Source organism: Rousettus aegyptiacus, unplaced genomic scaffold, assembly GCF_014176215.1.
Source record: "Rousettus aegyptiacus isolate mRouAeg1 unplaced genomic scaffold, mRouAeg1.p scaffold_m13_p_6, whole genome shotgun sequence".
Classification (NCBI taxonomy): domain Eukaryota; kingdom Metazoa; phylum Chordata; class Mammalia; order Chiroptera; family Pteropodidae; genus Rousettus; species Rousettus aegyptiacus.
In genome coordinates this window covers 90080212-90106947 of record NW_023416309.1, presented here as the reverse complement: position 1 = coordinate 90106947, position 26736 = coordinate 90080212, and the positions used below count along the sequence as shown (strand labels likewise).

At 49.0% G+C, this 26736-nt stretch overlaps 1 protein-coding gene and 1 non-coding gene across 6 annotated transcripts in view; one reads left to right on the top strand and one right to left on the bottom strand.

Moving 5' to 3' along the window:
• AKAP1 (A-kinase anchoring protein 1) overlaps window positions 1-24501 on the top strand; it is a 31455-nt gene extending 6954 nt beyond the window's left edge. For 3 of the 5 annotated variants that reach the window (XM_016155030.2, XM_036222733.1, XM_036222732.1), the window contains 11 exons: window positions 8534-8657; window positions 9602-11210; window positions 13773-13906; window positions 15509-15635; window positions 16151-16278; window positions 16864-17041; window positions 18558-18708; window positions 19179-19246; window positions 19688-19761; window positions 20162-20224; window positions 20753-24501. In XM_016155030.2, the coding sequence (XP_016010516.2) occupies window positions 9626-11210; window positions 13773-13906; window positions 15509-15635; window positions 16151-16278; window positions 16864-17041; window positions 18558-18708; window positions 19179-19246; window positions 19688-19761; window positions 20162-20224; window positions 20753-20827 (2583 nt within the window). In that variant the 5' untranslated portion in view covers window positions 8534-8657; window positions 9602-9625 and the 3' untranslated portion in view covers window positions 20828-24501. The remainder of the gene's footprint in view (window positions 1-8533; window positions 8658-9601; window positions 11211-13772; window positions 13907-15508; window positions 15636-16150; window positions 16279-16863; window positions 17042-18557; window positions 18709-19178; window positions 19247-19687; window positions 19762-20161; window positions 20225-20752) is intronic. The other 2 variants (XM_016155014.2, XM_016155004.2) reach the window with 1 other exon arrangement.
• LOC118604310 lies at window positions 16499-16617 on the bottom strand. Its single transcript, XR_004951678.1, has one exon. It is a non-coding gene; the product is annotated as a 5S ribosomal RNA (ribosomal RNA).
• Window positions 24502-26736: the final 2235 nt, after the last annotated feature.

Sequence of the window (26736 nt, the reverse complement as noted above, 5' to 3'; positions counted from 1 at the left end):
TTGCAGTCTGTTTCAAAGAAGTGGCAAAGGTTTATGTGGGGCTGAGTGCGTGTGTTGTCTATCCCTGTCCCCATGCTCCCCTCCACCCCATAAGTGGGTGTGACCCCAGGGCTTCTTTCAAAAGCATTTGCTGAGAACAAATGCTGAGAACTAGGAAGTAAAAAGTGAGCTCGTTTCTTCACACCTTACGCACCTGCCATGCTACCAGCCACAGAGGCACCCTAGAAACGGTTTCTGGAATAGATTCTGGAATCAGCTTCTGTTAACTGTAGTTTAGAAACTGTAGTCCTTTGGCCATGGGGGCAAGTAAGTTGGTTTCCCTCTCTGGAAGAAGTTCGTGAAACTGTTCCTCTGGGTTCTTGACCTTCAAGCACTGGTCTACCCAGTGATGCTGGGGAGTGATTGGCAGTATCCCTTCAACCTTATCTTCCCCTCGCTTTCTTGCTGTCTCTTGAGTCAGCCAAGCTTGTTCTTGCCTTAGGGCTTTGGCACGTGTTCTCTCTGCCTGGAACTTTCTCCCCCTCTCTTTTCCCTGTCCTCCCAGACCTTGGCACAGCTTCCCTTCACTGTTCCAGCTCTGCTACCACCTCTTCAGGGAGGCTTTCCCAGCTGCCTAAAGCCACCCCTCCCCCCTTTGTCCAGCATTCCTCCACACAGGTTTCATCTAAACTACAGAACACAAAAGATGATTGAGTGACTGTTTCTCAACTCTCCCAATGAGTACCATTCTAGATGCCCAGGAGTATAGTTAATTCATGTCTTACAAGAGATATCTGTGACTCAGTTCTCAGAACCGGTTGAGAGGCTGCAGGTTTATTATGTTTGGTTGCTGCATCTGCAATATCTTGAGATTTGAAATGTGACTCTGCACCCTTCTTGCCACCTTTGCTTCCTGAGGGTGCTCTCATCTCCAGGAGAACCTGGCTCACAGTGGATATTCAGGTCTTTATTAAATGAATAGGCCTGAGGGATCCTGCTGCTTGATGCTGGCTAGACCTCAGAGGAGTGGGGAACCAGATGCCTCAGCTCTGAAGGGTCTGTCAATAAACATGTTCTCTTTATGGTTGTTACTGTTACGTCAGCAAGGCAGTTGGGGGAAGAGTCTCCGAAGCAAAATTGGTATAAATTATTATGGGAAAATAAAGTGTTATAAGATTGTATATAGGTCAGTCGACACATATGTATTTATTATGGCCAGTAAGAAACATAAAGCTGTATGATGAAAGCATCCATTGCTACTTAATAGTTAAGAACATAGTAACTTTCTGTGAAAGCATTGCTCGTGGGAAGTTTTGACTTTTGGCTGTGCACGAGGTTCGAAAGAATAGCCATTTGCCCCGAATGCTCTCCTACCTTTCCTTTTCTCTTCTAGAGGTAGCTGCTTTTGGTTCTTCCAATTGTCTTCCCTACCTCTATATTTCTAAATAGTATACCCTTCCTTCTTTCCCTCTTTTCCTCCCTCCCTCCCTCCCTTCCTTCATTATCTGTTGTTCTGCTCTGGAAGATAAGACTTGGCTCATTCCTATGTTTGTCCTTCCTTCATCTTCTCAGTAAAGAGGTAGTGTACATTATTATAAGTATTGCTTATGGCCTCAAAGTTGTTAGTTTTCCACATTTCCTTTCTTGTTTCAACCTCCCTTCTACTGTCTTACAGTTTCCTTTGTTGAGCTTATTTTCTGTGTCTCTCTCACCAGTTCTCGCACCTCCTCTGGGCCTTGGCCATTGCCATCGAGCTCCCCTCATTGTGCTTAAACATACCAGGTACTAAGTAGCTCCTGGGATGCACCCCTGACCCCTGGCTCTGCTTCCCTTTTGTCCTGGGATTTCCTTCTCCCCTTCTCTCTGTAGCTTCTTGGATTGGTGCCCACTTCTTTCTTGTTTTACTCCCTTGTTTTGGTGGAGCCTGTCTTCCAGTAGCTTGCTGAAAAAGCCTGCGTGGGTGGGCAGCCAGCAAGAAGCAAGCTGACTGATGCATAAGGACAAGCCCCTTTGAAGGGGCACGGGTTGGATATGGCTGAAGATGGGAGGGTTGGTAGAAAGTTGACAAAGACCATTAGGCCCCTCGATCCCTTTGGCCACACCAGCAGAAGATCTGGCTTTACTTTGTGGAGCAGTTTAAATGCTAGGGGATCTGGATTCAGGTACCAGGTAGTGGTGAAGATGGGTATTGAATGAAAGTCTGCATGTTGATGGGGCAACCCAACCCCTCTTGGCTCCCACAATGTTAGCATTCAGGGTACTCTCCTCTCATCTCCCACTATGGACATTTTAACATTCTAATGTGGGGAAACTGGAAGCTTGTCCTGTTTGTCCCCCACCCTAGCCAAGACACTTGTCTGACTCTTGGACCAAACTTGTTAGTTGGTCAGTGGCAGAGGGTGGCAGTAATAGGCCCACTAGAGAAGAAGTCATTGGATTTTTATTTATTTATTTTTTGCCCCAAAAGGATTTGAAAGTGCCTCAGAGGTAGTGCGTTTGTCTGATTCCTTTCTGTGTCCCAGCGTGCTCTGTACCCTGTAGGTGCCAATACATATTCGGTGAATGGAAATTACTTTATGCCTCTATGTGATTTCTGAATTGGTCGTAGTGCACTGTTGGAAAATCAGTGTCTACCTCTTTGCCTTGCTCCCCTGGGATGGTGCTGTGAAGGGTCCTTGCCTCACACCAGCATCTTTTCTGGTTCCTTTCGAAGGCACACATTATCTTTATTAAGTAAGCTTACGGTCTGATCACAACATCGAGCTTTTTGGGCAGTCTTGTGTAGTGCTCTGTGGTCATGGGCAGGAGCTCCATGTACCCAGGAACACTTTGCTGGCAAGTGCTTTATCACCATAGTCGTTACAGATTTTTAAAACCACATCCCTACCCCCTAAATGGAGCAATGGGAACACCTTTGTAGGAGGTGCTGGGGTTTTTTTTCTTTATCATTTGAAGCCTGGTGAGACTTGACCTGCCTTGAGCAGTCAGTACATGAGAGAAGCTGGGCAGTTTATCCTCATGTAATTTTCCTTTTTACCAAGTTTTTAGACTGGGAGTTAAAGTTTTAATTGAGCCGGAGGAGGAAGAGCTCTTAATTTGAGACCATATCTGGAGATGGGATTTTTCACTTCCGGCTCTTCTTACCTTGAGCTCCTGGTACCGGCCATGGGTTTTGGCTGGAGGAGGCTTCACTGAGCAGGTCATCCCACCTAGATGATGTTGGGCGAAGCCTCCAGACTCCTGGAGGGCAGGCTGGGAAGTGTTCTGTGATCCAGAATCGGGAGTCTGGCTGACCTGGCTCCTGTGGGGCCATCACAATGGAGGGTGTAAGGGACAGCCCAGGCAGGACCTCACAGCTCCACTGTGAGCTAATTTGGAATCTCTAGGGTACAAACATGAGTCACAGCTCACTCAGGCACCCTAAGGATGAAGGTAACAACCCTGTGAACACCGGGACTGGACTGAGACCAGCACACCTGACGCATGGCTCCTGCGCTCTGACTCCGGGGCCCCCCAGCCATGCTGCTGAGGGCAAGTGGCCCCAGCTTACCATCGTCGCCCACCCTCAGTGGCAGCCTGCCCAACAAGGTAGGCTCTGGCCGTCGCTGCATTTGTTCAGGTCTTCTGGGAACACTCTCTAGAACTGCCTTATCCAATAGGTAGCCATTAGCTGTATGTGGCTATTAAATTAAAGTAACATTAAATAAAATTTGAAATCCAACTCCTCAGTCACACTGGTCACATTTAAGGTGCTCAGTAGTCCTCTGTGACTAAGTGGCTGCCAATATTGGACTGTAGTCACCACTTGGGGATCACCCAGGCCTTTACCTCTTGTGACCTTCCTTGCTTTGGCCATGTTGCAACTGCCCATTGTCTTGACAGTAAAAGTCAAACTTCCTTTATTTGACCCTCTGAGGCTCTTTAGCCTCTGCTCCCAGGACTTGTTCTGCTCTGCTTTGAGACTGGCTGCCCCCTCTCACTTCCAAAGGCCTCTTAGGTTTAGAACCTTAATTTATGTCATTAGCCCACCATTGCAACATAGGAACTTCTGGCCTTCTTTGAGACAACTTTCCTTGGGTTCTCTTTGCCTATTTCTGAAATCAGGCTCAGCTTGATGCAAGTATGTATGTGTGGAGAGTGGGACACACACTGATTGCTCTATCTGGACTGTGAGCTTCTGGTGGACAGAAGCTTTTCCTTGGCAGAAATTCAAACACATTTGCGTATATGTGCATAACTTTCAACCCGGTGAGGAATACATCCTGTATAAACCGAAGAGGCATTCTCGTGGTCTTCCTCCAGCAAACTCTGGGGTTGGGAGTTGGGGGCATGGGGATTGTGGGTGGAGGGGAGAAGGAGGAGGAAGGGGATCTCGGCCTGGCCTACAACCTGCTATTATTTGCTGAATGCAGAGGCAACAAATGCTGGGCTTTAGGTTCTGGATCAATCCCTGTCCTTGGGAGGACTCCCTTCAAGGGAAAAAGCCTCTCCCCCAACCCCTGCAAGAACTCGATGTGCTGGGCACTCTGAAAATGGGGTGTCCTGAGCCGCGTCCTATAGGCAAACATCTAGGGACAATCTTTGGCAGTGTGCGCACATAACCCTAGAATAGTGGAAGAAATGTTCAAATTTCAACTTAGGGGGTGTATAAAGGTCTGTTCAGAACACAGGTTGGATGTGGCTTCACTGACCAGGCCCAAGTCCAGACTGGACTTGTTATGCTCTTGGCATCTAAGCTCTTGTTTTTATGAGGGGTTTTCCCATCAATTAATTACATGCAGCTCCCTTTCCACAATAACTGCAGCCAAATGGGCTCAGTCACTAGGACCAACAACTTTTTGTGCCATTCCCGGAGATTTGTTTTCTTGTTTAGCAGAAGGCTCTAGATTGCAGTGACCAGGCTGGCCACTGGGGTTGGGAGTGAGGTCATTCTCCAGGTAAGCTGTTTTGAGAAGCTACAGGTTCCTCTGGCAGAAGGAGGGAATCCTCTGAGAACCTGGAGTGAGCAGGTGGGCACTAAGGTCTTGTGGGGCTGTGACACGTGCCTGCCTTCAGCTGTGTGTGACCACTGGGCAGTCAGCCAGGTTGCATCTAGTTGAGAGCAAATGGACCTGCTAAAAATAAGCTGGCAGCTATTTCATTCCAACAGATTCAGAACAGCCAAACCCCCTCTCCTCCAGCCCTCAGCCAGTGCCCTGCATCCTTTTCCCTGACTCTGGGCAGGCCTGCCTGAGTGGCCTGGGCCTTAGGAGTGTGTGTCTGTGTGTGAGGTGGTGGGGTGAAACTTCAATTAGCTTGTGAGTGGGAAGGCTTTTAGACCCTGTTAAATGCCACACTGTTAAATGCCACTTATATTTCAAGAGCTTTAGGTTTAAAAAAAGGCGGGGGGTGGCGGGGCTGGTGGGGGGACGCAGAACAGCACAAACAGCAACTCAAGTCTGTGCTCAAAGAAGGAAGGTAACGGAGAGCCTTATAAGGCTGAAGTTACATGTGCGCACATGTAGGCAGTCCTTTCTGAGAATTCAGGAAAGAACTGGGGCATCTGCACCACCTGTCCAGGTGCATTTGACCGGGTAAAGCAGGAAAAATGGCACCCTCCTGATTCACAGGAAGTCTGCGTGACGTGATACTGAGTCTGGTAGGACTCTTGAAAGTGCAGGGCGAAGGAAGTGAGGGACTTTGCTTGCCTGGTGGGAAGTGGAGCTTCAGTCACCCAGAGCTCCCTGTGAGGTACCTCCGGTGAAACCCACCTAAACTGCGAACATACCACCTTTGGGTGAGGTGGCTGCTGATTCCAGGGGTTCTTGGCTCTGTTTTTGATGGAGATAGCTCATATCTCTAATCACAATCCTCTGGTAGCAAGGAAAAAAACCATTTCAATCCCTCCTATCTGGGGGTCTCATACTCTTTATCTCAAGTACGTGGAGCATTTCAGTTTCTGGAGAGAAGAGAGATTTGCCTGGAGGAATAGTGGCAACTGGTTTCTGGTTCTTTAGCATATGGTCTCAGCTCTAGTCCAGTGGGTGAGTGGTGGGCACCGGACTCTGGGTTGGGTGACACGGCCTCAGAGTTAAAGGTATTAAATGCCTTCTAGGACACCCTCTAGGTACAGCAACAGGGACATATGGCTTAGAAATGGTGCTGTAATTAGAGTAGCTACATCTGCCTTTCTATAAGGAGCTATATAGATGGTGGGTCTGGGGGCTTAGAGCCTGTCTCTAAGCTGGGCTTAAAGGGTTATGTGGGTGAGTGACAGTGGTGTCCCTGTGAGCTGTAGGGCAGCAGGTAGGAGGGGGGAGGGGGTACGTGTCATGACCCTGGGCGGCTGGTTCTGTATTCACTGTGGACTGGAAGTGCGGGTAGGCCAGTGATATGGTGGGCCAGGGTCTGGGTTGCAATGTGGATCTCCTGGGGTGCAGGACCAAAGTCAGGCTGTTATGTATATTTGAGTGTTGGACCTCTTTCCGGGCTTTCCAGTCTGGTGGGGTGAGGTCAACTGCTGGATTCCTTGGATCAACTTTTAGTTTCAAAGTGGTGGAGTGTGTGTGGGGGGGTTTCTAGCTCTTTTGAGAGGCAGCTTATGTGTACTCTCCCCTTACACACACACACACACACACACACACACACACACAATCGCATACAATTTGAATTTGTGACCTTGGGTCCTTGTTGTGTAAAGTGAGAAGACTGCCCCCTTTGGGTTAAGACATAGGATTCTTTTTCTTCCTTTCTACCACATTTCATTAAATCTTTTTTCCTGAGATCAGAAAACTGCTACAATACTGTGGGAATCACAACTATAAAGCCTGCTGAAATGGGATTGTCTGATTAACAAATCAGAATCTAAATTTACTGACAAGAAGAAAAGATCTGACAATAGGCCATGTCTCCATACTGCCTTTTTCTAAGAGCACCCTTCCCCATAGCCTCTTTTTTTCCTCAAATTTATTTTTATGTGAAAGGCATTGAACATAAAGCAAACATCTCAGAATTTACCACTTTTTTGGGTGTAAGTTACAGAACAGTGATTTTCCAACTTGACTGCATATGGGAGTCACCTGGATTAAAAAATTGGTGCCTGGATTGTACCCTCAGATTCTGATTTAATTGATGTGGGTGCCGTCTTGGGATTTTAAAAGTTTCCCACATGGAGCTAATTTACATCCAACTTGGAGAATCACTGAGAGAGAAATTATAAAAATACTCTCTTCCCAAAAGGGAGAAGGAAGACTATTTGCAGATAGATTCCCCGCCCCCTTTTTTTGTGTGCGTGGGCTTATGTAGACACAGACATCACATACGTGCATATGGTGGTCTGCAGCTTTTATTTCTGTATCACGGCAGTTTTTCCGTGTCAGTGCATGAGATCAGCTTCTATAGCGTTGGTGTCCATGGATTCTACAATATATAGCAGCAATTTTCATTGCTAAACTATGATATACTTTGTAGCAAATGATACCCCACATGAGCATTCTTATATAGACCTCTGCCTATGCAGAGTTTGCTTGTTCGCGTGTAAGAAAAGATTCCAGATGTGGGATTTTGGGGTCACAGGGTGGGTATGGTCATAAAGTTTTAGGTGCAGTACAAAGTTCCCCTTTCCTTGGCCCATATGATGCCTTATCCCCAAAGGCCCGTTTATTAGCAGATTTAATGTGGAGTAGAACCTGAGTTCCAATCCTTCAGCGGCAGGACCTTGAGTTATTTTAAACCTGTAAGATGGTAATAACATTCCAAATCAGGTAGTTGAGGATTAGGTGATGCAAGACAAAGTATCTCATGAGGTTCTGCCTTTGAATCTGAAGCTGCAAGGCAGCATCATAAAAAAGTTTTCTGCTTGGAGGGGTGAATGCAAAACCTTATGAGCCGAGCCCTGGCCACTGCTTCGCTCTGCTTCGTATTTTCCAATCCCATTGCTTCATCTTCAGATATTAGCAGGAAGGTTTATCTTTAAAGAGGGAGGTTCTTCCTAAAGGTGGTCTCCTCCCCACTACTTCCCCCACGCCCCTCCCTTTGGGGGTGGAACACTTTTCCTAGCACCTTCACAAACTTAATGTGCTTGTGAATCCTTGGGGTCTTGTGAAAATGCGGCTTGGGATTCAGCAGGCTTGGAATGGGCCTGAGATACTATATTTCTAGCAGGTGCCCAGGTTATGCTCAGTGCTCTGGTCCACAGACTGCTTTGAGAAGCAAAGTCCTAGAGCAGTGGTTCCCAGCCTCTGCTGAACCACACCGGGAGCTGTATGCTCTGGTTTTGCCAGAGAACATCAACGGAAGTTAATGAAACCAGAAAGAGTTGTTAAAGCATTTCCATTTATCTCTGCAACTAAGCACAAACCCAAATTAAGGTCTAATTCACCATGCCAGTGGAGAATTTGGGGTTTTAAGAAGACAGTTTTTATATACAGAATAAAAGTTGCTGGCATGGAAGGCACTGAATACAAACATTGTAGAGTAATTCTCTCACATACCTCTAATGAGAGCCAACCCTGCTCCATGAATCCATCTCAGTGAACCTTTATACCAGTCATCCTTTATGTTCTTTATCTTACAGATGAAGAAAATTGAGTTCCCTAACTCCTTTCCGTGTCTACTGCCTTCTTCTAGGCCAGGCATCCCCAGCCCCTGGGCCGTGGACTGGTACCGGTCTGTGGCCTGTTAGGGACTGGGCCTCAGAGGTGAGCGGCGGGGGAGTGGACAAAGCTTCGTCTGTATTTGCAGCTGTTCCCCAGCACTAGCAGCACTGCCTCAGCTCCACCTCAGGTCATCAGGCGTTGGGTTCTCATAGGCTGGGGACCACTGTTCTAGGCCCTTATCATTTCTCCTTGCCTGGATCTAACCGACTTAGACCTCTAGGCTCCTCTCCCTCGATGTATGTCATGTTTCTCCTGCTCTCATAACCACCTGCAAACACAGTTTGGTATGTATGCCTTGCCGACCTGTGCTGGTTCTCTCTTGTCTACAGGATCAAGTGTGCACTCTGCAGTGAGGTCCCAGGAGCCTCACTTAGCTCACTAAATGACTTGATTCTTCCATGACCTATATCTTCATGCCACTGTGTGTGTTTTGCTGGCCCCTCACCCTGGAGCATCCCCTGTCCTTTTTAAACTCTTATTCATCCTTTGTTCTGACTCTCTTGATGTGTAACTGACATTTCATTGACTAGTGGTTTTTGTGGGTGCATGCGAGGGGCACATGTACATGTAGATTCCATGGCTGTTTAAAATGCTCCACTGCCACCTGAATAATTGAATGTTCTGGGAGTTTAGAAAACTGAAACACTACACATAACTAGCTAGGTCCTTGGGAGTCATAGGAAGAATTTAGCATTGAGAAGTGATAAAGGAAGGGATTTATTTAAGAGAAGGCTCAGCTTGTTTCAAGGGTGTGTGTGTGTGTGGATGAGGGAGCAGAAGGGGATATCTCTTCCTGCCCCCCCACCTCCGGTGGCCCATCCAGAGTTATAGGTGTAAGCAGAGGCGATGTGCTCCTTTCAGGGGGAGGGGAAAGGCGAGCAGACGGCTCTGCTCTCAGCTGTTGATTGTCTTTCCTGTGCACGCGCACCAGGGTCTTCTTACAAGGCCCTCACAGCGTCCTTCTCTCCCTCTCCTCCTGTTTCCAGGTATAATCACGTCAAGCCTCCAGGATGGCCATCCAATTCCGTTCGCTCTTCCCCCTGGCATTGCCTGGAATGCTGGCACTTCTCGGTTGGTGGTGGTTTTTCTCTCGTAAGAAAGAGCACGTCCGCAGCCGCAAGAAGCGAGTGGAGGCTGGTGGTGTGGAGCTGAGAGCCAGACCTGCCCCTGAGGAACCCGTCCCTGTGGCAGACGACTGTTCTGGAGCTGGGTCCACATCCTTCTATGTCACCCAGACACCGGAAAAGGAGCCGGCCACCCCAAGTGAGCCTGGTGCAGAGCTGTCAGTCTTGTGGATACGTCCAGCCTGTCTTAGTTCAGAGTCCTCAGGCAGCCTTCCTAACACCACGGACACGAGATTTCAACCGGGAACACGCAAAGACGACAGCACGAGGGTGGAAGTAGCCGTGAGGGGTGACGAAGACACGTCTGTTCTTCTGGAATGCTCCCTTCCATCCCCAAAGGCTGTTCCGTTCCCCCACAAAGCGGCTGAGGTGTGTAAGCATGAGGCAGGGCAGGGCCGGCAAGGCCCGTCTGCAGCCCCCACGGAGAAGCATGGCCCTGGGGAGAAGGCGAGAGAGACTGGTGGGGCCGAAGGCACTGGGGACGCAGTGTCGGGAGAAAGTGTGCTGGAAGAAGGCGTGCTGTCCCAGGAGCATGGCTGTGAATTGCAGTGCAGCAAGGTGCCCAGCCTGGCTCCCTTGGGAGGAGGGGGAGAGGAACGGAAGAGCAGCCTGCCTCAGGTGGAAGGCGATACAGCCGGGAAATTGCTGAGTAGCTTCACTGAATCGGCTCACGTGGAGCTGGCCAAGGACGACGAGACGCTGGCATCCCGCGTCAGAGGCAGCAGAGCCTGGGACGGAGATGTCTTAGAACTGGGCAAAGAGGAGACCTTGGATGGAAATGAGGAGATTGAGCAGGTTGCCTTCCAGATCATCTCCAAAGTGATCTTGGAGGCAACTGAAGAAGTGCTGGCCACTACCATTGGCGAGATTGCCGGCCACATGGGTCAGGCCTCAGGCAGTCAGCTCCAAGGGCAGGAGGAGGAGAGCTGTGCCTCAGTTAGCCAGAAAACTGCCTCAGGGCAAGGTGCCGTGGAGCCTACTCTGGCCACGGTGGAGGTAGCCTCGGGCCAGTCAGATGCTGCACTTCCCCCACCATACCCACCGGCAGAGGACCTGCCACCACCAAAGACCTACGTGAGCTGCCTGACCAGTCCTCTGTCCAGCCCCACCAAGGATGGGAAGCCAAAGAGTTCAGTGCACCACATCTCCCTGGCCCCCTACTCACCACCGGCCGGCCGTCTTAGAGGGTCACTGGACAGCGCCAATTTCCTGGTGGAAGACGCCTGCATGTCTGACAACAGCCAGAGTGTGTCTTCGATGGCTTCCTCCGGGCAGTGCTCAGATTCCATCAGCACTTCAGGACTTGAAGACTCTTGTACAGAGACCAACTATAGCCCCAAGGATAAAGCTACCACCTTGCTACTGTCGGAAAGTACTGTGCCCTTTAGCAATGGGGTGCTGAAGGGGGAGTTGTCAGATTTGGGGACTGAGGATGGATGGACCGTGGATGCAGAAGCAGATCATTCGGGAGGTAGGAGGGTCTTGGGGGCATTTCTCACTTAGAGGACCACGGGTCCCCCTTTATTTGATAGAAAAGACTACTAGTCTGCCTCTCCCTCTGCTACTTTGCAGTAATGGTGCTCTTCAGCTATGTGTCCCAACTGGCCCGCAGAAAATCGGGGCCCAGCGTAGAGCTGGTGGGTAACCGAGAAGTTGGGCTGCTCCGAATCCCAAAGCCATGGCAGCCGTGCCTTGGTTCAGCAGCCAGCGACCCTCCCCAGCCCATCTGAAGGAACCAGCTCAAAGTTGGGTTCACCGATGAATCTAAGTGTGCCTCTTTTTCTCTTAAGCACTAAGCTCTTAATGTCTTTTTATTATTATTTTTTAATGGAAACAGGCCCCCTTAGCTTTAACTCCCTTGAGTACCAGGAACGGGTGTGGTCTTTTTTTTTTTTAATGGTTTATTTCCTTTTAATCTTGTGCTTATTCCCATGTCTTCACCTGCTTTCCTTCTCCAGAAGGCCTTTCCTGGTAAGTGCCCAGAGCATGGCCCCCACGCCCTCCTGCGTGGCTGCCGTCACCTTTTCCTCCGCAGAGCGCCTCAGCCATTTTCTCTCTGTGCAGCTGCAGTTCCACCCCAGGAAAGAGGGGCACTTCGGTAACGAAGTGTCCACTGGGTTTTTCGAGTGCTGACCCCAGCGTAGACAGTTCAGACCGCTCACTTCCAGGTCAGCAGCTCCTGACCCTGCTTTGGCAGCTCCCCCAGAGTATTTTCATGTATCTCATGGAACGAGACCACGAATTCCCTGCGCGGGTCTCTGACTTGCTTGTCCTGGGGTCATCCCCTACCATTTCAGCTCCAGGAAGGTTGGGAATCTTCCTTGGGAATCCTGCTTTCAGCAGCACCCAGTATGTACCACATACTATACTTTGTCACCCCTAAGATGCTATTGATCAAGACACTACTGTTTCTTATGTACTTCTGAAAGAAAAGAAAATGCCAGCCATGAGTGCAAAAGGCCAGAGGCTGTAAGATACACCCTAACTTGAGGGATGTTAAAATGTTGTTTTTAAAAAAAGGCATCTTAAAATGGGTGGACATCTTTTAAGAATAAAGGGATTTCCCTTTGCCTATTGCCTAGCAGGTTAACAAGCCCCCTCCCCCCCTGACCATGTACCAACTCTAGATTGATAGTAGTAGCTACTCACGTACTGAAGGCTTCTCAGTTACAGCCTTGACGAAGAGGCTGTGGCTGAGCCGTGGTGATCGGTGGGGAGGTGTGAGGGTAGCAGGTGGAAGCCTGGTAGTACCACTCACCAGGCAGTCAGTTGTGCCAGGCACTAGGCTCACGCCTTACACACATTCTCACTGGAGCCCTGCCTTGTGCATGGGGAAGTTGAAGCATAGAGGGGGCCAGCGATTGCCCAGCTGAGGGAGCTGGGAGCTAGCCTTTGAGTGCAGCCTGCTGAAGTCCTGGTGTGGTCTGAGCCACCTCTGGGTGTCATTAGAGTGGCAGGGTACTATTCCGTCCCACTCTGTTGGGGAGAGGCTGGAGGGCCCCTCATTTTGAGGGAGGGAGTCACTCTTTTTTAGCTGGAAGGGAATCTCTTATGCTTTACTCCACTGCATCCAGATAGTGCATGAGTTGCTTGGCAAAGCATTATTATGCCCAGGGTTTGGAGAAATCATGCGCATGGTAACCTAATTAGTAGAATCTCAGGAGTGATCTATTTTTGGCAATTGAGTCCATATTTAAGCAAGAGCCATTTCTCTTAAGCTGGTCTGGCCCCCCGTTTTTCTGTGATGGTCTCTTTGGCACACTCTTGATTGGGAGTAGAGCAGCCCAAGTTGGTGCCTGAGTCCTGCTGCCCACTCAGTCCTCTTGGGAGTAAGCTTTAGCCAGGGGATTAAAGACCCGCCAGCTCAGAAGAGCAGAGTTACACAAGTTTGGCCTTGTGCAGAGGGGAAAGGAGGGCCTCCTTCCTTCATCCACTGTGGCAGGGCCCTGAGGGGCAATAAGGATAGAGCCCTCAGACAAACCAGGGAGGGAGGACTCTTTCTAGCTCTGCTTGGCTGAAGGCCACTACCTACCTGTGAGCCAAGGCCTGGGGCCTTGGGAACTAGGGACCATTGGTGGGAGGGGCTGGCATAGTCAGAAGGGTGTGGACTGGTTGTGGCTGGTTGTTACTGGTCAGTCTCCCTCTCTGGAGGCCTGCACCTAATACCCAGCTCCTGGGACCATGTGGACCTGTGGCCCCTCCCCTCCCCCACCCCATGGACTCCCCTTCCTGGGCCAATGTCTTTTTCTTCCCAGTTCTGCTCCACTTGTCTGCTCCAGCAGCTGTGGCTGGGTGCAGCTGCCAATTAAGCAAGTGGGACTGTAAGTGACAGGCTAAAATTAGGTGTATCTACACCCCCGGCCCTCCTTTCTTTGGGGTTGTTCTGAGCCTTCTAGACTGCTAGTTGACAGTCATTTGCTAAGCTCGAGGAGGGGGCAGGGGCTTCCCGGGAATGCGAGTTTGGGAGTTGTGTGTTATTAACTGCTCTAAGCCAGCGACTGGGTGTCTGTGCATGCTGCTTCCTCCCCTGCAGGTTCCGACGGGAACAGCATGGATTCAGTGGATGGCTGCTGTGGCCTCAGGAAGACTGATGGTTTCCAGAATACCCAGACGGGCTCCAGTCCGAAGAAGGTTGACCTCATCATCTGGGAGATTGAGGTGCCAAAGGTAAGGTCTGCAAGTTCAAAGTTCCCCCTAGCCCAGGGTCATCAGGTCTAGGGGGAGAGGTCTCGGGGAGGGTCAGTCAACCAGGAGAAACCCCTCAGTGAGCCAGAGCCTGGAGGGAAAGGAAACGTTCCACTTTGCCAGGGTTCAGAGAGCTTCCTGCAGAATGGAATTCCTCCAGCTGCCTTCGAGAGCATCCTATTCTTGTCCTCTTCAAACTCCCAGGCCTGCTTACCTCCCTGGGTTTTCTAGTGTGTCCCGGGGCTCAGATCTGTTTGGGGATGCTAGCAAAACCAGACTTGAAGATATGGGCCAGCCATGAGTCCCTTCACTGCACAATGCTCAAGCTCTTCAAAGTATTTTATAACTGAGCACAGTATAAATCTATATTTTAGAGAACTTGAAGTACTGAAATGTATGAAGAAAATAAAAAATCAGCTTTAATCCTACCCCTGAGAATCACTGGGAAGACTTTTATTTCCTTCTCGTCTTGCACCCTGTGGTTTTTAAACAAAACTGAGATTATGTTGCTTTAATTAATGCTTTTAAATATTTAACAATTTAATTTTCCTATGCTGTTCTTTGAAAAAGTAATTTTAACTATATTCATCGTGTGAATGGCAATTTACTTCAACAGTCCCCAATTCCAGGGTGCTTCAGTGGTTTCTAGCTTCTTGCTGTTCTAACTTACAACTTATTAGCTTGGTCTTGGTGTTTATCTCTGGGGCTCAGAAATAATTGGCCAGCTGCATTCTCCCAGGGCACTTAGCTCCCTGCCTCGTGGGGACTTGGTTTGAACTCTGGGTCAGGCAGGCTGCTCTGACCTGGGGTGCTGGCTCCCTTTGTCCCCCCACCCCCAGTGATAGCTATCCTGCCTTCTTCTCCTTCAGTGACTACAAAGGGCACAGCCAGGCAGCTCTGGCTGTGGAGAGACCTTGTCCTTAGTAGCTCCGTGAGGGCGGGGTCATTTGGGATTGATTCAGAGCTTGTCTTACATCATAGCTAAGTTTGGCTGCTTCTGTCTGCCTTGAACTTTGGCATGCTGGGCACTTGTGTGAGCCTGGGGCTCTGAGGCTCCAGCCTGCTGTTGGTTGGTAGCAGGAGCCCAAAGGTTCTTTCTTAGACCTTTATTTTCAAGTCAAGCCCCTTTATCTTGGGGTCCTGGGTAGACGTGAAGAGGTGAAAGAGTCATAAATTGCCCCATATATGCTGGCAAAACATCACATAGTGTGGATTTGGGAGGAGGAAATACTGCCTTTTCAGCATTCTGGATTTGGGCCACATTGTTGGGGATGAAATGGGAGCTGCTGAGTCCTGGAGCCAGGCTGTGTATTTCAGTGCTTAGTAGCTGTGTGTTGTTGGGCGAATTACTGAGCCTCTCTGGGCTTGTTTTCCTCATCTATAAAATGGTGATAAAGGTACCTATTTCAAAGATACTGTGAGTAAATGCAAGTGCTTAGAGTAGTGCCTGGCAAATGAGTGCTGACATGTTAGTACTACGTTTGCGTTTGACCTTGATCTTGTGTCAAACAAAGGTAGGTTTTGGGGAGTGCAGACAGTTGTTTTCCCATTAACCAACTCACTCATGCACTCTCTCTCTCTCAGCACTTAGTTGGTCGGCTCATTGGCAAGCAGGGGCGATATGTGAGTTTCCTGAAGCAAACATCTGGTGCCAAGATCTACATCTCGACCCTGCCTTATACCCAGAACATCCAGATCTGCCACATAGAAGGTAAGTAGTGGCCGCTGCTGTTTAGTTTTAGTTTTTAGTTTCGTTTTCTTACGAGAAATATAAGTATTTGATGTATTTGAGTCCCAGTTGCTCCGCTTTGGGAATCTAAATCCGAAGAGAAAACTCTGCTCATCTCAGTGAAGGGAGCACTGGGTATTTTCCCTTCACCCCTCATTTCGAGTTCGGGTGTCTGGAGGACACTTGGATCCCTCCCCAGACCTGCTGGCCAGGAGAAGCATGGGCACTCGGGTGGGTGAGGGGATCTAGGTTTATAGTGCCTGCTGCAGTGTGGGATTTCCCTCTGAGCTTTTCCCATCTACTAGCCTCTTGTTTTATTCAAAGTACAAGTTGCAGTGGCAGAGGTGTCATTTGAAAGGTTAATGGGTTTCAAGCCTCTTTAGATGCCTTTCTTCCTAAGGCAAAACTTAGCATTTCGACACCAGGAAAAGTCCTTTGGAAATGGGCGTGTGCACGTCTTACCCACTTGACTGTGTCCTGCTTCCACCCCTGTTTAGGTTCTCAGCATCATGTAGACAAGGCGCTGAACTTGATTGGCAAGAAGTTCAAGGAACTGAACCTCACCAATATCTATGCTCCCCCACTGCCTTCACTGGCACTGCCTTCTCTTCCAATGACTTCCTGGGTGAGCATGCTCCTGGGGGACCAGGACTTTCTACACCCCTTTACCCCAGCCTGCCCCAAACAAGAAACTCCCAACACCATGGGCTGAGAAGGCCAAAAGCTCACCGATGCCTGTGCCCTCTCACCACTGGTCAGTTCTGCTTCTAGCCTGTGTCTTCTGGGGAAGGGTCAGGCTGGGGCCCTGAGTGAGGCCACCTCTATGTACATTTTTTATTTTTTTATGCCTACAGCACCTGGTCTTCCTAGATGGTCTCCCATCCAAGTACTAATCAGGCCCGACCCTGCTTAGCTTCCGAGATCCGATAGGATCGGGCACTTTCAGGGTGGAATGGCCGTAAACTGAGGCTACCTCCAGTGGGTTATTCATGGTGTGGCAGGACAAGGGTCATGGTGGTGTTGGAAAACTTTCCATGCTAAAGTAAATTTTCCTTGACCCCTTGTCACCTGGGTGCCATGTTGCTTTGGGTCGCCGTGCCCTTTTCAGAGATGTGCTGGTTCAGAGACTTGCCCTGGGACCTGGGGGGCTTAACCCAAACGTAGACGAGAAGGATTGCTGCAGTGCCCGCTGCCCCTCCCCCCTCTCCAGCTCATGCTCCCGGATGGGGTCACTGTGGAGGTGATCGTAGTCAACCAGGTCAGCGCCGGGCACCTGTTTGTGCAGCAGCACACGCACCCCACCTTCCACGCTCTGCGCAGCCTGGACCAGCAGATGTACCTCTGTTACTCGCAGCCTGGAATCCCCACCTTGCCCACCCCGGTGGAAAGTAAGTGCTGTTCTAGGGATTGGAGGGGAGCTCTGGGCTCTGGTCTGGCCAGAGGGGAAGCTTTGGGGGGTGGCCTATTCTACCTCTTGTCTTGACCAGGAGGAGGCTGTTCTAGGGTCTTTCATGGGACCAGAACCCCTGAGTTCTTGCCATTGACAGGGAGTTACTTGGGCCGAGTTGTCTGGCTAGCTTAAGCTGCTGCTTCCCTTGGCTGGTAGAGCCATGGAGTTGGAGTGGAGTTTTGACATGTGGATTCAGATCCCACTTTACCTGTTGAATGGGATTGCTGCACACTTGTTCCAGATTATGGTCATATGCTGTATGTGTAACATGTACCTGATGCAGACCCGGTTCTCATAGAAGATCCCTGAGTGCCTCAAACTCCTGGGTCATCTCAGTCTTTAAGTGGGCTGGGTCATCTCCATTTGATAGGATTGTCAAGAGAAAACTGAGCCTCTGAAGTCATGTGACTTGCCCAAGTGAATATCTGAGCAGGAGCTGGGATCTGAACCCAGCTGGACCCTTGAGTCCATTCTTTGTCACTATTATCTGTGTTACCTTGTTAGCAGCAATCGAATGTCAGGACACCGCCCACCTCCATCAAGGGCTCCTAACCCATACTCCCCCAGTGGGCTTCAAGCATTAGGAAAACCTCTGAAATTATCCATAGCATTTTGTATGATTTTTCTTTTAGAGGAATAAGGACTTTAGTTTTTGCCAGATTCTCTAATGTTGCCTCAACCCAGCGAGAAACCAAACTGGAGGCTCAGATGTGAGTGCACAGGGGTTGCCCTGTAGGGTCGGGACACAGCGTGGTCAGCTGTGTCGTAGACTCTCATCCCAGCTGGCCCAGGGCAGCTGCCAGGAATGCCACCGGGCGACCTCTCCCATGGCTCAGTCTGTCCTGCCCCTGCCACCCCAGGCGGGGGTTGGTGACCGTTGGGGCACTTGCTCTCTGGCCTTATGGGCTGTCCAGGGCTCTGCGTCCACAGCACCTTCTTCTCAGCAAGGCCGAGAAGAAGTGGGATTCAGGCCTGGGAGTCTCCTTCTGATCAGCCCTTGATCTGAGCCATCATGGGCTGGAGCAGACCCTAGATGCTAGGCCACTGAGATCCGTTGCACCTGGAGGTTCTCGAGTCCTTCTAGGACTTTCCCTTAAGAATATAAGTCCTCGTTCCTTGAGTTTTGTATTTTACTTTTTACTCTGGCTAATCTTTGTCCGTCTCGGGCTTCAGTTAAGCTTCAAAGTAAACAAATCTAAATGAATACTTTTTGGTCTGAATAGCTTTTGTGGCGGTGCATATGCTAGGCCGAATTTCCTATGTCCATTTTCTTCTGTTGGCCAGTCTCAGGCTCTGGGAGGCTCCGGGGACTCCTTGCCATTCCCGTCCCCTGTGGCACGGAGGTGCAGGCCTTTGAGAAGGAGGGTGGGCGGTGGGGGGTCGTGTTGATCGGGTGGCCCCTGGGACCCTGCCCTGGGCCAGCCTCGTCCACACGCTCTCTTCCTGCCCTGCAGTAACGGTCATCTGCGCTGCCCCTGGCGTGGATGGTGCCTGGTGGCGAGCCCAAGTGGTGGCCGCCTATGAGGAGACCAGTGAGGTCGAGATTCGCTACGTGGACTATGGTGGATATAAGAGAGTAAAAGTAGACGTGCTCCGGCAAATCCGGTGAGTCAGGCTCCTCGGACAGGCACACACGCAGCTTGTGAGGGGACCGTGATTTCCACGTGGCGGGCACAGTTCTACCAAGCCTGGGACGCGGGTGAATTCTCCCTCCTCCTGCTGCCCGCTCTGCTTTAGTGGAGTCTGGTATGAACAGACCCCGCTGTTCGCCTCAGCCAAACTGAGCTAGAAAGGCCTGTCTTATGGAAGATTCCCCCGAGTATCGTGGCAAAAGGGAAGCAGGCTGCTGTTGGGGAGTTTGTGGGAAGTCCCTCTGAGGTCAGACTTGCAGCGGGACCGGCGGCCCGCATTCAGGCTACGAGGAGCCGAGGCCTGCTGCTCCCCCCCCCCCCCAAAGGTGCCTCTGCTCTGCTTCGTCCTGGGATGCAGGGGTCACAGCACTAAGCAGAGGGTAAATGTCAGCCTGGAGTGGAGTTGGCCTTCAGTCCCTATTCAACGTGTTCTTGTTTTCCTAGGTCTGACTTTGTGACCCTGCCATTCCAGGGAGCAGAAGTCCTCCTGGACAGCGTGATGCCCCTGTCAGGTAACCAGTGGAGGCCTCTGGCTGAGGGCTGGGGCGGGGGGTGGGGTGGGGCCGTTGTTGAGAGTAGGTCTTTCACTTGGAGAGCCTCGTTCTCACCTGGGGGGTTTTTGTTAACACAGACTGCTACCAGGGTCAGTTTCTGACTTGTAGCTTTGAACCAAGGCCTGAGAACTTATATTTATTTCTAAGTTCTCATGCGATGTTAATGCTGCTGCCCCTCTGGTCTTTTCTTGCCCTGTGGATAGTCTGTATCAGGGACCCTGAGTGTATGTGGAGGCCTGGGCTCTGTCCCTGATACAGGTGGCTCTGCCAGATGAAGTTCTCAAGTCCCATGGCAGCGTCTCAGGCCTTCTACTTAGAATACACCTGGGAGCTGTGTAAGTGACAAGAGCACACCTTGCTTCAATGACAGTCTAAATGCTGATTTCCCTCCTCCTAAAGATGATGACCACTTCTCACCTGAAGCGAATGCAGCCATGAGCGAGATGACAGGAAATACAGCACTACTGGCTCAGGTGTGTGGCTGGTGGGTGGGGGCGGGCCAGGCCTCACTGGGTCTGCCTGAGGAGCCTTCTGCCTGGCTTGAGTGGCTTCCAGCCTCGTCTGAGCTTCTTGGGAACTGACCTCTAAACCCCTGCCTTCCTGTGGCTCCTGCTCTAGGTTGGCCAACCGTCTTTTTTTTTTTGTTTTTTAGTTTTTAAAAAATTTTCAATTATAGTTGGCATACAATAGTTGATTCAGGTGTAGAATATAGTGATTAGACATTTATATAACTTATGAAGTGATCACCTCGATAAATCTAGTACCCACCCGACACCATACATGTTGACTTAGTTATTGACTAAGGCCGACGGTCTTTAAGGAGAGGTGCATGGGGTAACTTTTAAACATGCCTTTTGTTTGTTTTGTTTTCAGGTGACAAATTATAGTCCAACTGGCCTTCCTCTGATTCAGTTATGGAGTGTGGTTGGAGATGAAGTAAGTTCTGTCCATCTTTTCCTTCTTAGTTACTGGCCAGCAATAATGGTTGATTTCAAGCTGGTTCTGCCATTGTTTCCTCTTGAGCGAATTAGAGGATGTAATTGTAGACCAGTGTCCCCCAGAAGACATTCGGCAATGTCTGGAGACCTTTGTGCTGACACAGTGGGGAGCGGTGGTGCTACGGTCATCTAGTGGGTAGAGGCCAGGGATGCCGCTCACGTCCCGCAGCGCACAGGACGGTTCCCACAAAGAATTATGTGGCGCAGAATGTCAGTGGGCCTTCCTGGGCCTTCTGTCCCTTGGGTTTCCCGCTCCTCCATCTCACGATGGAATTAATGCTTAGATTTCACTGTCCTCATGCCAGTAGAACATGGAAGTAAATGTCCCCGTTTGCCCTGAAAACGAGGCGCGCTCCCCACCTCCGTTACCCCTGTGCCTGTCGCCCGCAGTGGTGGCCTGGGACTGGCTTGAGAAATGGCCCCTCGGCGCCATGGGCAAAGCTCTCAAGGGGCCTTTCTTTTCTAGGTGGTGTTGATAAACCGGTCGCTGGTGGAGCGAGGACTCGCTCAGTGGGTGGACAGCTACTACACTAGCCTCTGACCCCACCCCACAGACGCTGGAGTCTTTTTTGCACTGTTGAAATTGGGCTTGACACTCAAGGCAAAGACTTTACATCAGAATAACAAATGTTGTCCTCAGAAAGTCCTTTTTTTTTTTTTTTTTCACGTTGAGAAGATGGTTCGTCTCTAAGAACAAGGAAGGAGCTGTGGGTTCTTTCAAAGCCATAGGATGGTGTTTTAACAAGCCAGTCGGCTTAGCCTGGTTCTGAGCTGTTCATTTATCTGCACCAGGTTGTCCTGTCCCCCTTCCTTTCATTCCTCTCTTCTTCCTTCCTACTTCCTCCCCTACCCCAAACCAAACCAACTGTAGCAGACAGGCCGAGGGATGTGTTGCTTGCTTGAGAGAGGGTTTCTTCCTTTGCTTCAAAATCTTTCTTCAGGGAGCAAGACATGAACTGACTAATTGGTATCAATTACTTGTACAGCTTACATAAATGAATTTATGATACTTAGCCAGTTTTTATAAACTTCACCTAGGTCTCTAAGAAGGCAGACTTTTTAAAGCTTATGTAAATACAAAGCAATCAAACCTCCAGCCTTGGTCGGTGGGGGAAGGGATGTTCTCGCCAAGCCTGGTTGTAATTTGTAACCATTTTCTATTTGTGCAAACTCTGTAAATATATGTTTAAAAAATGTAATATTTTGTACAAGATACACTGGAGAACAAAGGGAACTCAAGCTTTTTCCACAGCCCGTGTCATCTGTGAGCAGAAGTGACTTCCTCCGCAGAGTGCAGCTGCCCCCGCCCGCTCGCACTGCGGGCTCCCGTCACGTCCTACGTACTGAACAGGGTGACTGTATAATATAGATCGTGATCCGGGGATTTTTTTTTTTTTTTCTGTACAAATTTGTTTAAAAAAAAAAAAAAAAGCAACTCATCGAATTACCTTGCAATGGTGTGTTTGATTCTTTTTTAGACCGGTGCCAACATTGTGCAATTTAAAATAAGTAACTTAAGCTTATACAAATCTTGAATTGTATACATTGATAGATAGCTTTGAGTTCATTTGTTGCATGGTGAAAAGGTAGGGGAGGGAGGAGGATGGTTGTGAGCGCAGTGTGGCGGAGGGTTGGTCTAAAGGAGACCAGGTGGCTCTTTGATTGGCCAGCTCTTTGAGTTCGGCAGGAAGTTTCCATCTGGCCCTCCTCCCCCCTCGCCCCACTTGGTGGCAGTGCAGCTTCCTCTGGATTCCTCCCCTGACTATGTCAAATAGCCAGGCTTGAGTTGGAAGCACTGGTTTCCAAAATCCTTTGTGCTTTCTTAATAGATGTATGAAGTCATTTGATTTACCGTGGTGGTAAGAATGCTATATAAAATACACATACATTTACATGGCAAAAGCAGCTACTGAATGTTGACTTACCTCCTCTTCTTACAGGCAGGTTCGGGCCCCTGAGCCTCCAAGCTTACCCAGCCTTCCAGGGGTCTCTAAGAGAGCTGAGGTGGCCCGAGGGCCTTTCACACCAAAGGAATCCCTTCACAGAGCTGCAAATGATAAGTGGCTAAAAGCCTAGGTTTCCCTCATATGTAGGATCAGATGTGAATGCTGCCTCAGAAGGCAATGAAGTGAAATCATGGAAGCGTCCCCTGCTTGTGCAGAGTTGGCCCATGTGAGTTCTCATGCATTCTTAGCTGCCCGTAGTCCAAGTCTCAGTGGTAATTGGGTGCGACTGGCCAAGTCATGTTACACCCAGATCTCAGCTTGTGTCGCTGGAGCAGGGAAAAGGGTGTATGGGAACCTTCAAGCTGGTTTGGAGAGCTCCAAAGCCTGGTGTACAGATTTGGCCTTTATTTTTGGCAGCCATTGAGAGGTTTTAACGGAGGGGGAACCACGTGATTCTGGTGCAGGTAGGAGGATGGGGGAGGTGGAGAAGCAGAGACCAAAGCCAGTATGGTCCAGGGGGGCAACTTCCTCTGTGATGGCCCCTTGGTGACAAGCAATGTGGTCAGGGTTCTTAGATCAAGGCTCTAGGATAGAGGGGGTCGGGGAGAGCAGTGGGGATGGGGAAGTGGGCTGCTCTTGTATCTCTCAGGTCTCATCTGAACCTTCTGGGGTGGTCCACTAAACGAGACTTGGTGCATGGGAGGAGGTTGGTAAAAGGCACGCACCCTTTGAACAACTGTTCTCAAATTGTTGGCTTTTGATCAATTTCCAGAGCTTTGAAAAAGTTGATTCTGACCATTTTGCCAGTAATCTTGTTGCTTTTGTGGAGGAACAGATTTATAGAGGTCTGGCTCCGCCATTCCAGGCCAGTACACTTTAGACTTGTTCTTTGAATTCATTACCTGTGAGGCATCGCAGAAGCTGGCACTGCGGAGATTTGGTGATTTGCCCCAGGGTGCGGGGGAGAGAGATGGGATGCTGAGTGCAGGAGGCTAGAGTTTCTAGCCTGTTTTTCCTTCAGCTTGTCCACGACTTCTCCTCAGGTCCTTGGGCCCCTGCCAGGTGCAGGAGGGGTGGCTGGTCCTAGTAGGGTGGTTGGGTTCTGGGGTTCTGCTATACATACAGTCTGAGGCCAGGTAGAGGTTAATCTCTAACCATCACAGGCTTAAGGTAAAACAAGATTAGTGACCAAGGTTATGGACTGTTTACTGTATCTGATGCTGTGCTGTTTTGTAGGTAATACTTGGTCCCTAGTGAGGTAGGGACCGACCTTGGAGATGGAAGGTGGTGACTTTAGAAGGTGGTTTTTGGAAGGAGCAGATCCGAGCCTCAAAGCCAGGTTTTGCCCTGTTCTCTTAACCATGGCCCCCGAAGCAACAAGAGGAAGGCGGTGCCATGTTCCATCCACCAGATAAATGCCACAGTTGTTAAACAATCAGCCCATAGGCAAGTTTGAAATGTAGAATGAAAAAAAGACTACGACGGGAGAGGTCAGTTACTTTGCCTATATGAAAAATTAAAGTTTAATCTCCACAAAGCCAGGAGAAACTTATAGTATTTAAACCAAAAGAGTGAACATTTTTAACCTATGATGATCTAAAAGGAAAACTTCATCTCCTTTGGAAAATGTCGGAAAGGATATGGGCAGAAAATTGTCTAGGTCTGCTTCTCGACCAGTGCTGTCCAATAGAAATCCATGAGCCATCTGTGTAATTTAAAATGTTCTAGGAAAAAGAAACATGAAATTAATAATAGTTTATTTAACCCAATATCTCATTTCACATAGACATGAAAAGTATTAGCATTTTACCATGTCTTTGAAATCCAGTGTGTATATTTTATACTTCACCTGTTTCAATTCAGACTCATCACAATTCAGGTGCTCAGTAGCCACAGGTGGCTTGGGACAACCAAACCAGACAGCACAAGACGAGGCTATTCCTTTGATCACCATCGCACAGATACTAACAGCCTTATCCATATTTGTCCTTACTTTATTCAAAAAGTTCTAGGTGTTTTTGCACATTTTTCCAGATGAATTTCAGAATGATTTTTTGGGGGGAACGGCTCATTATAAATGTTCTACTAACATTTGAAAATAATGCATATTGTTGGTTTGGTATAAAGCTTTTATGTAATCTATTAAATTGGGCTTGTAAATTATTCAGACCTATTGTTTTTCTTTTTTGCCCCCTTCATTCTTTTTTTTTTTTTGCCTGTACTCTGTCCATATCTAAGAAAAGCACATTAAATAATTCTAATATCGTCATGTTTTCTGGTTTTATTTTTAAGTCTCTTTTATAAGTTTCAGTTAATGATGCTTAGTTTGAAAGAGCTCATGAAAAGTATTTCCTCATCAATATGAAATAACTTTGGTATACTGTTGGTGCTTTTTGTTTTGAATTTTATATCCTTTTTCTCTGTCACTTTAGGCAAGTGGCTTATAAACACATTAGAATTTTTTTTTAAGTGAAATCTGGAAAGTCAGTAGAGGAATTTAACTTGTTAATCGTGATCACTGTTGCAATATTATTTGCCATTTAGTTCATTTTCCTATTTTCTAATTGTTTTTTTCTGCTTTCCTCATTATTTGCTTGATTAAAATTTTCTCCCTAGTAAATTTAGCATTCAACATCTTGTTTCGATATTATCAGTGGATATCAGTTATCCACTGATAATTAAAATTATGTCTTTCTCAATATCACTTATTTAAGGCCTCCCTCCTTACTGAACAGGAAACTCAGCAGAATGCCGGATTTCTGTCTTTTTCCCTACAAGTGTGTGCACATGTGCACATTCTCCTGTTCTCCTGTCTCCTGGGTTTAGTTGGAACATCTAGGTTACAGACTTTTCACATGTGCCTGTCTCAAGGATCTTTTGATGGTGACATTGAACTTCAGTCATGTTATCAAAAAATACTCAGCTCAACCCCCTTTACAGCCATCTTCATCGCTCGCCTGTTTCTTATATACCAGTTCTGAGTTCTTTATTTTGATTCATTTCTAATTTCGAGCATTTTTTAATTTTGTTTTCAGCACACGTGCATCCTTGTATATTTGAGCCTTTCTTTTTGTCTCGACACTGGCAGTTGTTAGCTGAGCATCCCTGTTGGAGTGGCTGTCTCCTTGGCAAAATGTCCATCCTCCCTCCCCACAGTAGGATTGTAGGTCCTCGCGCTGTTGGGCTCAAGCATGGTCAGTGACAGGTGGGTGGAGGCAGCCTGTGTCCCAAGACAGACACTCCAAGAGCCAGCATGTGGCTCACTTGTCCTCTCCCTCTGGTCTAGCGTCGGCCACCTTCCCAGTGGAGACTATTATTTCATGCACCTGGGTCTCAGTGTGAAGATGATGTAGACAGAGCTGCAGCCAACCTGTGATGGACGCATGGTGTGCAAAGCAACAGGTGTAGTCACTGAGGTCTGGGGGATGTGTATTACCCGCCACCTGTCCTAACCTATCCTGATCAATGGCATTGTTCTGGGTCCCAGACCCTTCCTCTGAGGACTCGGAGCTCTGGCCATGGGGTTTGGGGCAAGTTCCTTACCCTCTCTCCTCCCGTAACCCCCATCTGTAAAATGTGGAGGTGAATCAGATGAGCACTGAGGTTTGCTGGATTTGGCTTTAGACTGACCTGTTCTGCCGAGAAGGGCCTTCCTGAAGAGCTCTCTTAAAGAGGCTGACTTATTTTGTATTTTTACAAAGCAAATTACCTAGGTGAGGTCTTAGCTGTTTGGCGCTAGACATAAGTCCCGTCTGGTGGGAGCAGACTGCATCTGAGACACAGTGGAACACACGGAACACCTTTTACAGGAGCTGGGATGGGTTTCTTTGCTCAGCCTCCCTGGTTTGGTGACAGGCAGGTGCTCTGCTGCTCCCACTGGTCTCTTTCTCTCCGTTGAATGCCCGCTGTGTGCCATGTCAGGGGGCTGCAAGGATGAAGTGCACACTGTGGGGTGAAGTGTCACTGTCTGGGGAGGTGGGCTCAGTGATCTCTATGCACATGGTGCTTCCCATGCTTTATGAAGGGGTCCTGGGAACTGTTGGTGAGGTGGGAAATGGGCTCAAAATCAGCAGAACCAGCACTGATGGGAACCGGGGCCTTCCAGACTCCAGGTACTGTGTCTTTTTACCTGCGTGTGGTGCCTCTGCTTCCCATTATGGTGGCCCAAGGAGCCGTGTTGACAGAAAGGATGAGTGAGGCCAGCATCTCCGTGCTGCTGGGAGGGCTCCTTGCAGGAGGAGGCAGCCTCCACCACCTAGAGGGAAGAGAAGAAGGCCGAGGAAAGTGGTAAAGAGAGTGAGGGAGACGCTGCAGAGGGCCACCCTGCTGCTGCGATGGGGCTTTCCTGTGGGTCTGGCTCGAGGACACTTAGAAAAAGATGGTGAAAGTGAGAGCAGACATGTCTTCTTAGGAGCTGTCTGCAAATACACCATGTGTAGAAGTCTCGTGTTTTTGGTTTTTGTTTTTTCATTTTTTAATAGGTAATAAACAGTACGTGATTCCA